The sequence below is a fragment of the Nicotiana sylvestris genome, chromosome 2 (genome assembly GCF_000393655.2).
Source record: "Nicotiana sylvestris chromosome 2, ASM39365v2, whole genome shotgun sequence".
Classification (NCBI taxonomy): domain Eukaryota; kingdom Viridiplantae; phylum Streptophyta; class Magnoliopsida; order Solanales; family Solanaceae; genus Nicotiana; species Nicotiana sylvestris.
Window position 1 is genome coordinate 196,660,303 of NC_091058.1, and position 19,570 is coordinate 196,679,872.

The window sequence follows — 19,570 nt, forward strand, 5'->3', positions numbered from 1 at the left end:
CTGCTTCTCACAAAAATTCCTAGGGAATTATTCGATGACTATGTGGCCCACATATTGATTATACGATCGCATAATTAGCCGCATAGTTGACCTCAAATTAGCCATCAAAATTTTTGACTCTGCGGTGACTTTGCGGTCCGCATATCTATTATGCGATCGCATAATGGACCGCAAAAATGCACTTTTCTGGAAAACATAATTCCTTAACTTTTTAATGCGCAGATCAATCCAAAGGGTCCGAACCGCGGTGAGCAAGCATGCCGCGAAGAATTTTATGAATTTCTATCACATGATCCTAACTTGGCACTACGAGATTTAGGCTTTTGAGCAGAAATTTTCACGGGGCCTTACATCCTCCCCACTTAAGATCATTCATCCTCGAATGAGGGTCAAGGTTCACTCATTAGCTATCCTTATGCAACCTCAGCCCTTCACAACATTAAACATATCAACAGCCCCAAATTTGGCTAACTCCCTAAATTCCCAAAATATTTACCAGAGTTTCCTTTGTATCTAGGCATATCCACCTGTCAGAGAGCCCTAGAAACATATCCTAACAACATATACACCTTCCATAGACATAACCTACTTGTACAACACTATCCATGTCCGCATAGGCAACATATAACCAGAACAAAATCGTTTTACATAGGCCAAATCAAAGGATAAGAGTTCATAGGAATCAAATGCAAAAGCTATTACATGGCTATACAAATAAATCTGGGTACTTCTTTCTCATTTCTTCCTCTGCTTCCCAAGTGGCTTCCTCAACCTGCTGGTTCTGCCATAATACTTTCATGAAGGCAATCTCCTTATTTCTTAATTTCCGGACTTGCCTATCAAGAATGGCAACTAGAACTTCTTCATAAGACAGTTCTTCATTAACCTCAATAGTTTCAACTGGCATAATAGTGGACGGATCTCCCACTACCTTCTTCAACATAGACACATGGAAGATTGGGTGTACCAATGACATCTCGGGTGGCAGCTCGAGCTTGTACACCACCTGACCAATCCTCTGAATGATTTTGTACGGTCCGACATACCTCGGACTCAATTTTCCTTTCTTTCCAAACCGTATGATACCCTTCATGGGGGAAACATTCAAAAATACCCAATCATCTTCTTTGAACTTCAAATCTCTGCAACGAACGTCCGAATAAGACTTTTGGCGACTCTGAGCAGTTTTCAACCTTTCCTTGATAATCTTGACTTTCTCCATAGCATGATGCACAAGGTCCGGCCCTATCAATTCAGCTTCTCCAACTTCAAACCACCCAATGGGAGATCTACATCTCCTATAATACAATGTTTCAAATGGTGCCATCTGGATGCTAGCATGGAAGCAGTTGTTATAAGCAAACTCTATGAGTGGAAAATGATCATCCCAGCTCCTTTTGAAATCAAGAGTACAAGCACGCAACATCTCCTCAAGCGTATGAATAGTCCGCTCTGCTTTCCCGTCGGTTTGAGGGTGAAAAGCTGTGCTAAGATTTAAATGCGTGCCCAAACCTTGCTGAAATTTCTTCCAAAAGTTGGTTGTGAACTGAGCCCCTCAATCTGAAATGATCGAGACTGGAGTGCCATGCAATCTGACTATTTCTTTGATATACAACTGAGCATACTGTTCTGCTGTGTCGGTAGATTTAACTGGTAAGAAGTGCACTGATTTTGTGAGTCGATCCACAATCACCCAAATTGAGTCAAACTTGCGCGGAGTGCGCGTCAACCCTACCACAAAATCCATATTGATCATCTCCCATTTCCATATTGGAATTTCTATGCTTTGAGCCAATCCATCGGGTCTTTGATGTTCGGCCTTCACTTGCTGACGGTTCGAACATCTAGCCACAATGTCTGCCACATCCCTTTTTATGTTATTCCACCAATAAACTTCCTTGAGATCATGATACATTTTTGTAGAACCTGAGTGCATGGAATACCTGAAAGTGTGAGCTTCTGCCATGATCCTTTCCTGAAGACTGTCAATATTTGGAATACATAGGCGATCCTGGTACCGTAGGGTACCATCATTCATGCCAAAGGAAAACGTTGTGGTCTTGTGTTTATGAATCCCCTCTTTTAGTTGTGCTAACAATGAATCATTGAATTGCTTCTCCTTTACTTCCTCCACAAGCGATGATTCAGCCCTATTCTGCACAACCACTCCCCTTTCATTAGAGTCCGCAAGGCAAACTCCCAAACTAGCCAACTGGTGAACCTCCCTGGCCAACAGCCTCTGATATGCCTCCAAATGAGCCAAACATCCCATATATTTTCGACTAGGAGCATCTGCCACAACATTAGCCTTTCACCTTGAGTAACTCTAGCCATCTTCTTTGTCTCAGATTCAACTCCTTCTGCTTGAAACTATATTGAAGGATCCTGTGGTCTGTAAATACATCCACATGTACTCCATATAAGTAATGTCGCCAAATCTTTAGCGCAAACACCACTGCCGCAAGCTCTAAGTCATGGGTTGGATATTTCTTTTCATGATTCTTGAGTTTCCTAGAAGCGTAAACTATAACCTTGCCATGTTGCATTAACACACACCCAAGCCTGATCCTTAAAGCATTGCAATACACCACAAATCCCTCTGTACCCTCTGGCAGGGTTATACCGGTGCTGTAGTCAATCTTGATTTCAATGATTGGAAACTCCTTTCACAAGCATCGTGCATCAATTTAGTCAATGGAGAGGCAAGAGTAGAAAACCCCTCCACAAATCTCCTGTAGTACCCAGCCAAACCTAGGAAACTACGAATCTCTGTTGGAGTGGTAGGTCTAGGCCAATTTTTCACTGCCACAATCTTTTGAGGATCAACCATAATTCCTTCCCTAGAGACGACATGACCCAAGAACGCGACAGATTCAAGCCAAAATTCACATTTTGAAAATTTTGCATACAATTGATGTTGCTGAAGAGTCTGCAGAACTGCCCTGAGATGGTCAGCATGGTCCTCCCGACTTCGGAATTACACAAGAATATCGTCAATGAACACTATCATAAAAGAGTCTAGAAAAGGCTTGAAGACTCGATTCAAAAGATCCATGAAAGCTACCGGGGCATTTGTTAGCCCAAAAGACATCACTAGAATTTCGAAGTGCCCATACCGAGTCCTGAAAGCTGTTTTTGGAATATCCTGCTCCCTTATCTTCAGTTGATGATACCCGGACTGCAAGTTAATTTTTGAGAAACACGAAGCACCTTGCAATTGATCAAACAAGTCATCTATTCTTGTTAGAGGATATTTATTTTTGATTGTGACCCTATTGAGTTGCCGGTAGTCAATACACATCCGTCGTGACCCATCTTTCTTCCTTACAAACAAGACCAGTGTGCCTAATGGTGACACACTCGGCTGGATGAAACCCTTCTCTAGAAAATCCTTCAGTTGTTCCTTCAGCTCTTTCAATTCTGCTCGTGTCATTCTGTAAGGTGGAATTGATATAGGCTGCATGCCTGGCATCACATCAATCCCAAAATCAACCTCCCTATCTGGTGGAATCCTAGGGAGCTCATCTGGAAAGACATTCGGAAATTTATTTACAACTGGCACAGACTCAAGGCTAGGTGCCTCGGCATTGGTGTCCATAACACGGACTAAATGATAGATACACCCCTTCTTAATCATCTTTGCGGCCTTAAGGTAATATATAAACCAACCTTTTGGCACTACATTATCTCCTTTCCATTCAACAACGGGCTCATTAGGAAATTCAAGCTTCATAGTTCTAGTTCGACAATCAAGTTTGGCAAAACATGAATAAAGCCAATCCATTCCCATTATTACATCAAAGTTGACCATCCCTAATTCAACAAGATCGGCCATGGTATCCCTACCACGCACCGTGACAACACAACCTCTATAAACTCGAGCAACCGTAATTGACTCAGCGACAGGAGTAGACACCGAAAATAGCTCATGAAGCTGATCCGATTCTATCCTAAATTCCATAGCAACAAAAGGGGTAACATATGACAAGGTGGAACCAGGGTTATTAAGTGCATACACATCATGAGTTTGGACAGTCAGATACCTGTAACAACATCTGGAGAAGCCTCTACGGTCTGCCGACCACTCATAGCATAGAAATGGATGGGTCCTCCTGAAAATATCATAAAATAGGTCTAATGGGCGTTTTTAATTAGATGGGGTCGGGTTTTTAAAAGTTAGAAAATAAGAGCCCCGACACAATCTGCGATCGCATAATGGACATGTGACCCGCAAAATGGACCGCAGAAATGGTCCCAAAACCTGAACAAACTGTCTAGGTATGCGACAGAAATGCAGTCTGCATACCTGTTCCGCGATCGCATTATGCACTGCAGAACTGCTTTTCACAAAAATTCCAAGGGGATTATGCGATGACTATGTGGCTCGCATATTGATTATGTGATCGCATAATTAGCTGCATAGTTGACCTCAAATTAACCATCAAACTGTTTGAGCAAAACTTTTCATAGGGCCTTATTTCTGGGCACGTGGGCCTGAGGATTACTTTGTCGACTTTTCAAGCGGAGTTGGAATTTGTCTAAATTGATTTGTTGGGAGTATTAGAGTATATTTTTATTGGTTTTAACATTGTTGGGATAGTTTTGGAGTGATGGGCATCAGTTTAAGGTGTTAGAGCGGCGTTGGAGCCAGTTATGGAACTTCGAAGCGGGGTAAGTCTCTTGTCTAACCATGTAAGGGAAAATTATCCCTAGGTGTTGTAAATTGATGTGTGCTACTTTTTGTGGGGGCCACGTACGCGCGAGGTGATGAGGGCCCATATGTAGTTACATTCATGTTATTGTCCGGGTAGGCTTAGGTTCACATCATGCTCTAGTTGTACTATTTGAGCAGCCTCTTGCCTATTAAATTCCTTTGTTTTGCATTACTACTTGAGTCTAGACTTGCTATTATAGAGACTTCACGAGTTCATGATTAGTTACTGATTAATTGTACTACTCTTACGACATGATTCCACGATATATATATGTTTTACTGAAAGTTTTTTTTAAAGAAATTATAACTCACGTGTTCATTCGTGAGTGGGGTCAAGGACACGTCAAAACTTCTTATTCTAATAGGATCGGGACGTTTGCCTCGACAAGATTATATTCTTCACACATTATGGGATTAGGCTGATCGCCTCAGCAGGATTTATGTAACACACTCTCATGGGAGCTGGCCGTTCGCCTCAGTAGTTTAATAGATCTATCAATGGTTTGTGCCATTCGACCCTCGGCAGTACACAATTTAAATATTATGTTGGATCGGGTCGTACGCCTCAGCTTTCCTATAAAATATCCTCATGGAATCATGCATAATATTTTGCAAGAATTTAGTGTATCTGTGAGTTTTCCTAATTTGAATTATGACACCGTACTTGATGAGATCAACTATATCTATATATATGCTCCGGTTAAGGAGGGAATTTCTAATGGAGAGTTTGAGTTTATCGCAAAGAGGAGGATTGTACCTTGTATTTATGCTCGTTTATATCATTTATTTGTTCTGCCTCATTTCTGCTTATCATTACTGTACCTGATATTATTAGACCACTAGTAAGTATCGATGTCGAATTCTCGTCGCTACTTCTCCAGGGTTAGGCTAGATACTTACTGGGTACATGTTTATTTACGTACTCATACTACACTTGCTGTACATTTTTGTGCAGGTACATATATGTCTAGTGGCCTTGTGGGTGCAAAGGTGTGGTTATTTGCAGGGACTTAGGTGAGCTGCATTCCATGTTACGATCCGCAACCAACTGAGTCTCCTTTAGTGTTATTTATATTTTCATGTCTAATTTATATTCCTAATAGATGCTATATTTTATTATACTTTCTAGTGATGCTCATGCACTTGTGACACCAGATTTTGGGGGGTATTTATGGGTTGTTCAATATTGTGGTTGTAAGAAAATATTATCATTTACTCTGTGAATTTTATCACTTATCATTTAACTGAAAGAAATTATGATTTTAAAATATTGAAAAGAGTGATTAAGTTAATAAATTTTTGTTTGCTTGCCTGACAACGGTGTTAGGAGCCACCACGACCTTTAATGAATTTTTAGGTCGTGACAGTATTGGTCAGTTCAAACAGACCAATCAAATCAAAAAGCCATACCACTTCCCACAACTATAAATAGAGATATTCATAAAGCTAGAAGATACCAGAAGTGAGAACAAGAAGCAAGCAGAGAGCTCATGGATCAAAGGCTGCAGATTTCTCTACAAGCTACAAGTTAAAGCATTCAAGCTACAAGTTCAAGATCAAGAACGAAGCCAAATCAAATACTAAGACGTTCAAGATCAAATTACTTGTTCAAGATCAAAATCGAATTTCAAGTTCAAGAAGGAGATTCAAGATCAAGATTTACAATCCCTTGAATCAAAATCAAGCTCATCAAGTTAGTTTATATTCTTGAAGAATCAGAGGAATATTATATAGATTGTAACACTCATCATTTATTGAAATCAAATACTACATTTGTCACGCAATTTTCTAGTCTTGATTACTTATTTTTCTCGACGCAAAAATTTGTTGTTACACTACCATTTAATAGAATCTCAATTAAATGGTTAATTCCATTTTTCAATTCACGAGTTCACATAGTAGTAGTTTTAATATATAAATTAATGGAAAATAATTTTATTTTAGGTAGAGGTAATTTGGTCATTCAAGTTTTGAAGAATATTATAATAATATAACTTCATCTAAAAATATTCATACTTATAATATTGTATGAATGAGTATATATAATATGATATGATAATTTATTGACTCTCGAAAAGGAAAAAAATTCACATAACCTAAAACTATACCTGTTAATCGGGCCGGGCCAACCCAATGACAGCCCGGTTCGACCCGGTTTAGCCCGGGTCAGCCTGGTACACTAGGGGTGGGACCGATTGGGGAGTGTTGGGGGGAGTCAGATGGAAACAAACATATTTTGGTAACTGGTGCCCCGAAAACAGATTTGCCCAGTTACCCACTACCGAGTTTTTACCGGGATACAACTCGATCCATCCCGGTTACCGTTAGTTTTTTTTTAAAATGTTTTTGACTGTTGCCAATGGTCAAATTCAAAAATGGCCATTGGGAAATAACCATTTTTTTTGCAAATTTTGCCATTTCGGCCTACCCCCTTAAGAAAATAGCCCCTATCCTTAATAATTGATAAATTACAATTTAAACCTTTTTAAAACTATAAATAGCTCCCCTTCTCCTTCTTCTTCTTCTTCTTCTTCTTCTTCTTCTTCTTCTTCTTCTTCTTCTTCTTCTTCTTCCTCTTCTTCTTCTTCTTCTTTATTCTTCTCACAATTTTCTCTCATACTACTCTAATTCTCTCTTGATAATATTGCTTATTGCTCTTTAAATTATTTATTATTTCAAGTTACATCAAATATTTACTTTAGTCATTACAAATTTATAATTATCAAATATCAAGTATTCAAGTGAAGTGTGGTATCAATATTCAATATCATAAAATATCAACTGACGTGTGATATCAAATTTAGTGCGACATCCGGAATCATGATACACTCGTTCCATCTCTTTATCTTCTTTGGTGTATATTTTTATTTTATTATTTAGAATTATTAATTTAGTTTTTAAATTTAATTTACATAATGAATATATTTAGAGCAGACAAAAAAGTGTGTACTAGTAAGGGTAGTAGTAATAAGAGTAAAAATCTTAAAAGATCAAGAGGTGGTGCTGGTTCTTCTAGTAGCTTTACACATATTTTTGAAAGTTCACCTGAAAATTTAAATGTAGATTATGAGCAACATCAAAATAATTATGGCATAGATGATAATTTAGATGATATTCCATCACTTGATAATCTTGAAACACCACAAGCTACACCTGGTAATGCTAGCCAAAATACTAGGGGTGGAAGTCGTGGTAATACAGGTAGGCCTCCCCTTAATATTAAGAGGAATCAAAGATTAAGAAGTAAGTGTTGAAATTTTTTGAAAGATTAGAAGAAGATAAAAATTATGTAATATGCCAAATTTGTAAGGAAGTTTATAAACATGAGACCGGAGGTAAGCAAGGGGGAACAGGTCAAATTCGTAGGCACATGGTAGATAACTACCCTACTTGCATAGGGTTGTAACGACCCGATCGGTCGTTTTGAGCTTTTGCACTTTGCTCGCCAGTTCTCAGACATGACTTGCCTCGTGTGATGGATTATGACTTATGTAAATCGTTGGTTTTGGTTTTTAGTGTAATTAGAATGAATTTGGAACAACAGTTCTCAATTTGAAACTTGAAATTTGAAAAGTTTGACCACAATTTGGCTTGTTGGTATATGATCTCGGATCGGAATTTTTATGATTTGGTTAGCTTTGTTTGGTGATTTTGTATTTAGGAGCGTGATCAGAATGCATTTTGGAAGTTTGTGAAAGGTTTATGCTTGAATTGGCGAAAATGAGATTTTTAGCATTTTCCGGTTGATAGGTGAGATTTTGATATATGAGTCATAATGGAATTCCGAGAGTTGTAGTAGTTTCGCTGTGTCATTTGTGACATATGTGCAAAATTTTAGGTCATTCAGACGAGATTTGATAGACGTTTTGATCGAAAGCAGAATTTGGAAGTTCTTGGAATTCTTAGGCTTGAATCCGATATGATTTTGGTATTTTGATGTTCAGATGATTAGGGAAATGATCTTCAGATGATTAAGGAAATGGTATTGCTAACTAGGGTGATTTGACGAGGGTATATGGTTTAGAAAAAGGCAATGTGATGAAGTTGATGGTACTTCGATAGTATTGCAGCACTCTCTTGTTAGATCAACTGCTGATATTCGAGTTTGCTTGGTGGCACAAAAGAATTTTAGAGTATATCTCGTGGAATGATTGGGTGTTAGAGGTGTGGTATGTATTCGGACAACGTAATTGGGATCGGATATGGTGATTCGTATGCCATATGGATTTGGAGACGGGAAGTTCTCACAAACAGGTTATGTTGTAGTTGTGGGTCGTGTGTATCGGTACTGTATAGTGACTATTGGGGTTTGGAGTCCCGAGTGGATCTTTTGCTACTTGTTGTGTTAGATTATGATGTAATTTTGGGGGCAGACTGGTTGTCTCCGTGTCGTGTTATTCTGGACTATTGTGCTAAGGTGGCGTTGTTGGCTATGCCGGGAATGTCACAGATTGAGTGGAGAGGTTCGACAGATTATGTTCTTAGTATGGCGGTTTTATATTTTGAAGACCCAGCGGAGGGCTGGGAAGGGTTGTCTTACCTATTTAGCCTTCGTGATGGATGTCAATGTAGAGACTCCTACCATTGATTCAGTTCCGGTGGTGAGGGACTTTTCCGGATGTGTTCTTATGGCCGGGCATGTTACTAGGCAAGGTTGTTGATTTTGGTATTGATTTGGTGCCGGGCACCATGGTGAATGGCACCGACGGGGTTAAAGGAGTTGAATGATCAGCTTCATGAACTCCTTGATAATGGTTCATTGGTGGACCTATATAGATGTATGTTCTGCATTGAGACGACTTTGTTGACTTCGAGTTGCCATTGGTGAGAGATGTGTTGATTCAATTGTTATTAAGCTATTAGTGTTCCTGAGAGGATCTATAAGTTACATTTACATGTTGCGAGGAGTTGGAATTTGTTGGTTATGGGCACATGTGGTGCAGTTCTATTGGAGTCTTATAGTGGAATTCGAGCGAGAAGAGTATTGGGTATTGCTCGGCAGATGGCGTATCGGTTATGTCCTTTCGGGTCGTGTAATGTTATGTCAATTGCTTCACGGTGGTCATGATGATTGCTTTTGGTTTTAGACATCATATTGCGCATGGTTATCGATTTTAAGCATAGTGACTTGAGGTGTTTCATATGGACCAGTGTTTGGATGAGGTCGCGCATTGGGGAGAAGCTATGTGGAGGTATGATCCTGCATATTGGATTCATGTGTTCTGTTTCTACAACTTGTGTTGAGTTCTCAACCTTGTGTTGTGGTGGTACTGGTGAGCTTGTGGTACAACTCTTTCATTTGAATCATTTTCATGGTTATGGTTTATTGTGTATTTCATTTATCATTGGCAGTATATGAAAGTGTTGGGATGAGACTTTAGTTAATAAGAGGTTTTCTATCGGTATTCGATTGTTGTGTGTAGTTGTTGTGATTAGAAGTTATCACTACAAGCGTTTGAGTTATGTGGTATATCACGCAATTGCACCTGAGGTTGCAGGTATGGGTTATTACAGGCTTGATCGGGCTCATTCAGAGTATAGATGCGAGATTCTGACCTAGTGGATGATTTCGGAAGTAGAAATGTGGTTCTAAGGTTTATGTGCTAGGTTGGATTGTGAAATTTCATTTACATTATGTTATCAGACCTATATGAGATAGGGTGATGTGGGATCACCCCTGGGTATGTGCATGGTAAGGTTACACAACGATTTGATGGGTTTCAGAACAACTCTGGGCACGTTCACGGATGAACGTATGTTTAAGTGTTGGAGGATGTAACGACCTAACCGGTCATTTTGAGCTTTTGCACTTTGCTCGCTAGTTCTCGGGCATGACTTGCCCCGTGTGATGGATTATGACTTATGTAAATCGTTGGTTTTGGTTTTTAGGGTAATCAGAATGAATTTGGAAGAACAACTCTTAGTTTGAAGCTTGAAATTTGAAAAGTTTGACAAAGATTTGACTTGATGTTATATGATCATAGATTGGAATTTTTATGATTTGGTTAGCTTTGTTAGGTGATTTGGGACTTAGGAGCATGAGCGGAATGCATTTTAGAAGTTCGTGGAAGGTTTAGGCTTGAATTGGCGAAAATGAGATTTTTGGCGTTTTTCGGTTGATAGGTGAGATTTTGATATAGGGGTTGGAATGGAATTCCGAGCATTACAGTATCTCCGTTGTGTCATTTGTGACGTGTGTGCAAAAGTTTAGGTCATTCGGACGAGGTTCGATAGACTTTTTGATCGAAAGAGGAATTTGGAAGTTCTTGGAATTCTTAGGCTTGAATCCGATGCGATTTTGGTGTTTTGATATTGTTTTGAGTGTTCTGTAGGTTGGAACAAGTTCGAATGAGATTATGGGATATGTTGGCATGTTTGGTTGGGGTCCCAAGGGGCTTGGACACGTTTTAGGATTGATTCCGGGCTTTTTTCCTTCATGTTACAATGCTGTGTTCTGCTGATATCTGGTGCCTCAGTCCTTCATCGCGTTCGCGAGGCACGTGTCGCGAACGCGTAGTGTATTCTCATGGAAGCAGCAAAATTGCTCTTCACGATCGCGAAGTGTGTCCTGCGTTCGCATAGTGTTAGGGGAGGACTTCGTCGCGTTCGCGTATGGCATATTGCGTTCGCATAGAGTCGGGCGAGGAGCTGGGCTGGAGGACCTTTCTTCATCACGTTTGCAAGTCTTAGGACGCGTTCGTATAGCCCTGTATCCAGTGTGTATCGCGTTTACGAGGCTGGTGCCGTGAACGCATAGAGCAGTTTTGATGGCTGGTATTTTTGTTCATCGCGAACGTGATTGTTATCCCGCGTTCGCGATGAAGGTTTTTGATGCTTGGGTAGAATGTTTAAATAGCCATTGTCCGTGATTTTGGGGATAACTTTCACCATTTTGGGGCGATTTTGGAGCTTTTTGAGAGGATTTAAAGATGGATTCAATAGATAACACCTAGAGGTAAGATTTTTGAACTCAACACTCGATCCTATGTTGATTCTTACTTGTTTAATCATAAAATATGTGGAAATTAAAGCCTAAAATTGGGGAATTAGGGCTTGAATTTGGAAAGTTCGGGGATTCTTATTAATATTTCCTCACTGTTTAAATTGTACTCAATCATGCTATATTCTACTGTTTTCAAAACTCAGCCATGTTTACTCTGCTTTAACACTTGAAATGATATTTTAAATAATATTTTGGGCTGAGCATCATGTTTTACTGTTGCACGAATGGCTTATGTGATTTTAACTGAGTAAGGCCGAGGGCCCGGGTTGTGAGGATACTTTTGGTTCGGGATGCACGCCGCAGCGGTGATACACTGATTATGATTATGAGGCCGAGGGCCTGAGATATGTACGCCACGAGGTGGCTTGATTGATATGAGGCCGAGAGCCTAGTGATGATGCCACAAGATGGCTTGATATTGCGCTTGGCCCGAAAGGGGCCCCTCCAGGAGTCTGCACACCCCCAGTGAGTGCGGGCACCCATTGTGATGTGAGATTTAGCCCGAGGGACTGGTATTGTTTTGAGATGTTTCCCGAGGGGCAGATTTGTTGATACTGTGCCCGAGGGGTGGATTTGTTGATAATGTGCTCGAGGGGCGAACCTTTGTGTGTTATCTTTTCTTAATTGCCTGCCAAATTACCTGCTTAATTGTTGAAAAAGGCTTTTTCATGATGTTAAATTTGAGTTAAAGGATTTTTACCTATCTTTCATCGGTTTACTATTTTTAAGGGTTTTACTGCTTCATTTCATTATAGCATGCCTTGTGCCTTACATGATTTCTTGCTTTCAATTTTTATTTATGATTATTACTCACTGAGTTGGAGTACTCACTTTACTCCCTACACCCTGTGCGCAGATTTAGGTGTATCTGGTCCCGCTCCAGAGTGCTGATCATTTCCACCTCAGGCGGATCCGAGGAGTCTCTAGGTAGCTGTTGGCGTTCGCAGCTCGAGCTCTTCCCTATCTTAATTCTTTGTGTTCTTGGTTTTCTGTATTAAACTCTGTTGTTTGATTTTGAGTATTCCGTTTTGTTAGATGCTCATGACTAGTGACACCCGGGTATCGGGCTGTGTTGGGTTGTTTTCTACAAATTATGCTATTAACTGCTTAAACCTTGATTTATTTGATCATGCTTAGACTGTTTCTTAATGCTTAGCTGTTAAATACTAAAATGGGTAGTGTCGGCTGACCTTATCTTCACGAGAGACGCCATCACGACCAGGTCTGGGTTTAGGGTCGTGATAGGGGTGCTGATGAGGAAGGTGGGAAACAAAAACTTAACCCGGGTACTGGTGGTTTAATGGGTAAATATGATATAGTGATATATCGGGAAGAATTAGCTAAAATGATTGTTGTAGGTGTTTACCTTTTAGTTTTGTTGCTTCACCATATCTTATTACTTATATTCAAAGAATTTATATCCCTTTGTTTAAAGGTATTTCTAGAAGTACTTGTAGAGCTGATATCTTTAGGCTTTTTAAACAATATCAGACATATACCCATTATTTGTTTGCCAGCCTTTGTTGTAGAGTTTCTCTTACTTCTAATATTGGTCGTGCTGCTAATGGAAATGTGTAACGACCCGGCCGGTCGTTTCGAGAGTTATAGCCCCTTTCTCCCATTTTCTGCTTCGTTTGTGTTCATCAGCTGTATTTTGACTTACCGAGTTAGTTGGTTTGGGTTCAAAGTGATTTCGGAGTGAGTTAAGACACTTAGTCACTTGAGAGAAGGTTTAAGTTGGAAAAGTTGACCAGAAGTTGACTTATGTGTAAACGATCTCGAATTTGAATTTTGATGGTTCCGTTAGCTCCATTAGGTGACTTTGGACTTGGGAGCGCATTCAGAACATGATTTGGAGGCATGTGGTCGAATTACGCTTGAATTGGCGAAAATTGGAATTTTGACAATTTTGGTCGGTAGTGGAATTTTGATATCAAAGTCGGAATGGAATTCCGGAAGTTGGAATAGGTTAGTGGTGTAATTTTGACTTGTGTACCAAATTTGAGGTCATTCAGACGTAGTTTAGCGGTTTCGACAACATTTGTGGAATTAGGAAGTTTAGAAGTTCCTAGGCTTGAATTCAAGTGTAATTTGGTGTTTTGATGTTGTTTTGGGTGATTCAAAGGTTCGACTAAGTTTGTATGGTATTATGGGATATGTTGGTATGTTCGGTTGAGGTCCCCGAGGGCCTTGGGTTGATTTTGGGTGATTAACGAAACAAGTTTGGAAATTGGAGGAGTTGCTGAAGTTGGAAATCATCGATCATAATCGCACCTGCAGATATATAATCGTAGGTGCGATCTCGAAGAAGCGAGCGGGGGGATCTAAAATGTGAGATTGGAGGAGCTGGACCGAAAGCACAAGTGTGATTTCAATTCCGCACCTGCGATGATCGCAAATGTGGTGTACAGGCGCAGAAGCGGTTCCAGAGATTTTAAGTGATTTTCGCAGAAGGAGAGCTAGGCTCGCAGATCCGGTGAAGGGATCGCAGGTGCGGCTTTGTTGGGAAGAATGTTTAAATAGAGAACTTCGTGATTTTTCTTCATTTCCACCATTTTCAACACGAACCTTGGAGCTTTTGAGGTGATTTTTGAAGGGGATTCAAGGATTTTCAATGAGGTAAGTCCCTTGAGCCTAAGTACCCTTAGTTATGGTGTTTTCCCGTTGATTTCTCATCTAATTAGAGGGGTTTTGAAGTGAAAATTAGGGGTTAGGGCTTGGGATTTTGGAGAGTGAACTTTGGGGTTTTGAGTGAACAAATGAGGTTGGATTTTGGTAAATTTGGTATGGTTAGACTCATGAGTGGGCCCGGGAGCCAGGTTTGAACCAATTTCAGGATTTGAGTCCAATTTAGTAGTTTGTCTTGTGGAATTAGTTCTTTGGCATATTTTGATTGTGTTGTATTACTTTTGGCTAGATTCGGGACGTTTGGAGGCCAATTCGAGAGGCAAAGGCATCACAGATTAGGAATTTTCTCGGATTGATGTAAGTAACAGTTGTAAATTTCGTCCTAAGGGTATGAAACCCCGGGCATTGTATCTTGTGACTATTTTGGAGGTGACACACATACTAGGTGACAGGCGTGTGGGCATGCACCGAGGGGATTGTGACTTGGTCCATCCCGTAGAACTGTAAAGTTGAACAACATGCTGTTAGCTATTTGCTCTCTATGTGTTATGAAAGATTGACTGTAAATCATGTTAAAAACCCTGTTTAGGCTATATGTTGGCACTGTTGGGTCCCGTAGGCGGCTGTGTTACATGTTGAATTTCCTATTAAATGCTATTTTTACTCAGTCAAAATTTTTACTCGCATATCATATCTCAGTCTCTGTTATTCTATCTGATAGTTCATGTTATTGCTGTTTGGGCTAATTTTCCGAATATCCAAGAGCCTGAGAAACTGGAGAGATTGATGACTGAGTGAGGCCGAGGGCCTGATTGCAAAGATATTTACGAGATCGGGTTGTGCGCCGCAACATATTTTATTGATTTATGCTTGAGTGAGGCCGAGGGCCTGTCTGATTTATGCCATGATTGTCGTGTTTTAGCGCTTGGGCTGAAGGAGTCCCTCCGGAGTCTGCACACCCCAGTGAGTGCAGGTACCTACTGAGTGCGAGTGCGAGTGCGGGTGCTGAGTGCCGAGTGCCAAGTGCTGAGTGATTTTGAGGAATGAGTGACTGGATGGAATGAATGATTGTGAGGTTGGAGTGATTGGGAGGCCTAAGATATGATTTCCTGAGAGGTAGTATATGATTACATTATTGATGCACACAGTTGCCTTGTATCTATGTTTTGAAAACTATTGAAAGATATTCTTATTTGGTTTTACTTGAACTCGCCTAAAATAAACTGATTTGACTTGAATTACCGGAACTTGGGAAGCATGACTATTTTCCTTTCTAAAATTATTGAAAATGAACTAAAATTGTGTAGCTCGTCACTATCTTCAGTTCCGTATTTATTATTGTTACTTACTGAGTTGGTGTACTCACGTTACTCTCTGCACCTCATGTGCAGATCCAAGAGCTGTTGGATGCAGAGGTTGTTGATAGTATTCGTAGCTGGTCATTGGAGATCACGAGGTAGCTACCGACGTTCACAACCCTACTTTCTTCTTCCCTATCTTTCCTTATTTTCTGTATTTTGGATTCCAGACTATGTTAGTCTTGTTACTTTCGGATCACTCATGACTAGTGACACCCCGATGTTGGACTTTATTTCTTCACTTATGTTTTGGGATTCACCCCGTTTTATGGCAAAGATTTCAGTTATTTGAAGAGTCTTGATTATTTCTGGTTATTATTGAAAGCATTTTGGTAATGTCGGCTGGCCTAGTATCATTGATAAGCGCCATCACGACGGGTCATGTTTGGGGTCATGACAAAATGAAATTTTTGACTGTTACATGCCATTGGATAGATGATATTTTTTTTATGCAATAATGTATTATTGATTTTAAATAAGATGAAGATCAAAGTAAAATCAGTGCATTTATAAGTAATACTATCCAAGAAGTTGCTATATTTTACAATCTTTCAGAAAAAGTTGTGTATGTCATTTGATAATGCTTCTAACAACAATGCTGCTATTACAATATTAAACTTGCATCTACTCCCACCACTTCTTGAAATATTTTATGTTAGGTGTGCATGTCATATTTATAATTTAATTGTGATGAGAGTCCTTGAATTATTTAGAGATGAGATCACTTTAGTTAGAATAATTGTTGGTATAATTTAAGAAAATAATAGAAGTGATAGATTAAATGCATTTAATTAAAAATGTGTACAATATGGTCTAAAACCAAGACTCATGCCTGAAGAAATAGTTACTAGGTATAATTATACTTATTTATTCATAAGATGTTGTTACAAATATAAGATGCCTATAACTGAAATTGTTAATTCTCATTGTACCAATCCTAACCGTTTGTTAACATCTAGAACTTGGGATGTCATTCAAGATGTTGCAAAATTTTTACAAAATTTTTATGTGGCTACACTTAAGTTTTCTGGAGCTTATTATCCCACTATTGCATATGGTTTAAATAATATTGCTAAAATTTCTCTTTTACTCCATATATTGAAGAAGAAAGAAGGATATACTTTTGTTGTTGAACCTATGCTAGATAAATTTAAGAAATATTTATGTAATGACCCGACCAGTCGTTTTGAGCTTGAGTGCGTCGTTTGGTAGTTTGAGGCCTTGAGTAGCTTCACTTCATGTATTACAACTTGTGCGTGTGGTCGGAATTAGATTTTGGGAAGTTCGGAGTTGATTCAGAAAGAAAATACTAATTTCGGAACTTTAAGTTGGAAGAATGGATTAAGGTTTGACTTTTGAGTAAATGACTTCAGAATTAGGATTTAAAGGCTCTAATAGGTTCGTATTATGATTTCAGACTTGGGTGTATGTTCGGGTTGATTATTGCGTGGTCTGGAAGCATTTTGGCGCTTATTATGAAAGGTTGGCCTTTTGAAGGTTTAAGAATTTTCTAAGTTTGGTCTAAAGTAGGGTTTGGTGTTATCGATGTCCGTTTCGGGCTCCAAGCCTTGGAATAGGTTCGTATCGTGATTTGTGACTTGTATGCAAAGTTTGGCGTCATTCCGGAATGTTTTGATATGATTCGGACGCATTCGTCGATGTTTGGAGGTTTGAAAGTTGAAAGAAAGATTTTGATCATCGATTCATGATTTTGTTGTTATTTGTGGCATTTTGAGCCTTTGGATAAGTTTGTACAAGGCATTGGGACTTGTTGGTGTGATTGGACAGGGTCTCAGAGGCCCTGGGTGCGAATTGAATTGAAAATGGATCGAGTTTAGACTTGGGATAAGTGCTGAGGCAGCTGGGGTCTTGTGCAATTGCACTTGCATGAAAAGGGCCGCAAGTGCGAGCCTGCAAGTGCGACATTATGGTAGCAGAAGTGACATTGGACTGAGCTGGGATAGCCACAGATGGGAGGATATTTCCGCATCTGCGAGCCCACACATGCAAAGAATGCTCCACAGAAGTGGAAAGCGAGCTAGGTAGCTGGGGTTGCAGAAACAGAAGGTATCCGCATGTGCGGTCGTGTAGGAACAGAATTTGGTTCGTAGAAGTGGATTTGCCTGGCTTGGAAAGAACCCCACTTGCCTGGGCAGTGGTGCTTTTAAATTGAGACTTAGCTCTCATTTCACTCATTTTCTCTTGGGTTGGCCGAAGTTGAGGAGCTATTTTGAGGGGTTTTTCATCGAGCAACATGAGGTAAGTGATTCCCACCTATGTAACGACCCGACTGGTCATTTTGAACATTTTTACTATGCTCGGTGGTTCTAGAGCATGAGCAGCTCCATATGATGTATTATGACTTATGTGAATCGTCGGTTTTGGTTTTTAGGTTATTCGGAATTGATTTGGAAAAATAATTTTCAACTTGGAAACTGTAAATTGGAAGAGTTGACCAAGTTTGACTTTTTAGTATTTTAAGTCGGATTGGAGTTTTGATGGTTCTGTTAGCTCTGTTGGGTGATTTTGGACTTAGGAGCGTGTCCAAATTGTGATTTGGAGGTCCGTAGTTGAATTTGACTTGAAATGGCGAAAGTTGGACTTTTGGAAAGTTTGACTGGGAGTGAACTTTTTGATAGCGGATTCGAATTGTGGTTCCAGGAATTTGGAATAACTTCGTAATGTCATTTGGCACTTGTGTGCAAAATTTGGGTTCATTCTGGATTGGTTTGCTATGTTTCGGCACGGGTTATGGAAGTTGAAAAGTTCAAAGTTCATCAAGTTTGAATTGAGGTGTAATTCATTGTTTTGGTGTTGTTATGTGTGATTTGAGGCCTTGAGTAGGTCAACCTTATGTTACAGGATTTGTTGGTATATTTTGACAGGGTCCCGAGTGGCTCGGGTGTGTTTCGGGATGATTTTTGAACAAGTTTGGACATTTCGGCACTCTTATGATATTTTGGAGCTTTTGGGAGTACGGTGGCACATTTTGGAGTGTGGATGTGCGACCGCAAACTCCAAAAGTGCAGAGGCAGTTGTAATTTTCCCGACCCTAGTTGAAATTGTGCGGTCCGCAGAATTCTTCTCTCGGCCGCAGAAAGGGGGTTCTGCAGGTTCGATGGTCTAACTTCGGAAACTTATATCATTTGATATATAAGGAATTTTGAGATGATCCAAAAATAAAAGTTGTAGACCTTTGAGTCTAGGTTTCAGAAAGATAAACCAACCATAATTTGGACATTTGTACAAAACGTTATGGGCATTTTACTAAAGCCTAGTAGTGCAGTCACTATGGAAGTGCGACCACACAATTTGGACTTACGGCCACAACACCTGGGATATGCGGCCAAACAAAAATATGTGCGGTCAACATAATGTGAGGTCAGTTTTTTGTACTATATAAATGATGGTTAGAGTATTGTTTCACATTTGGAGTTTGGGAGCTCGGTGTCTGCCGATTTTCGTGGGGTTTTCAAGAAATTCATCGTGATAAATGATTCTAAATCGAATTTGGTTAATATACATGAATATATCATTGGTTTCATCATATAATTAGTATTTTGAGATGAATATTTGGGGGTTGGGGTTGCCAAAAGTTTTATAATGTGAATTTTTGAGTTTTGAACATCGATTTAAAGTCGGATTTGAGTAAAACTAGTATGGTTGGACTTGTAATTGAATGGGTTGTCGGATTCTGTGAGTTTTGTTGGGTTCCAAGTTGCAGGCCCAGGTTGGACCTTTGGGGTGGTTTTTGGGCTTTTGATTAAGGATTTGACCTTTATCTTTTGGAATTTTTTCCTTGGGACTTATTTGATGTATTTGAGTTGCTTTTGGCTAGTTTTGAGCCGTACAGAGGCCGGTACGCGT

At 39.7% G+C, this 19,570-nt stretch overlaps 1 protein-coding gene across 1 annotated transcript; it reads right to left on the reverse strand.

Moving 5' to 3' along the window:
• Positions 1 to 706: 706 nt before the first annotated feature.
• On the reverse strand, positions 707 to 2,272 carry LOC138886131 (uncharacterized). The gene is made up of 3 exons (XM_070167166.1): positions 1,944 to 2,272; positions 1,115 to 1,487; positions 707 to 931 (listed from the first exon to the last, which is right to left on the reverse strand). The coding sequence occupies exons 1-3, from the start codon at positions 2,270 to 2,272 to the stop codon at positions 707 to 709; spliced, it is 927 nt and encodes a 308-aa protein (XP_070023267.1).
• Positions 2,273 to 19,570: the final 17,298 nt, after the last annotated feature.

Bases quoted from the DNA above. Each gene is read 5' to 3' on its own strand.
- LOC138886131 (XM_070167166.1), bottom strand. From the start codon at position 2,272: ATGGGATGTTTGGCTCATTTGGAGGCATATCAGAGGCTGTTGGCCAGG. The intron at 1,488-1,943 runs GTATTCCATGCA...TTTAAATCTTAG, and splicing joins GCAGAAGCTCACACTTTCAG to CACAGCTTTTCACCCTCAAA. The intron at 932-1,114 runs GTATTTTTGAAT...ATGTTGAAGAAG, and splicing joins AGTTCAAAGAAGATGATTGG to GTAGTGGGAGATCCGTCCAC.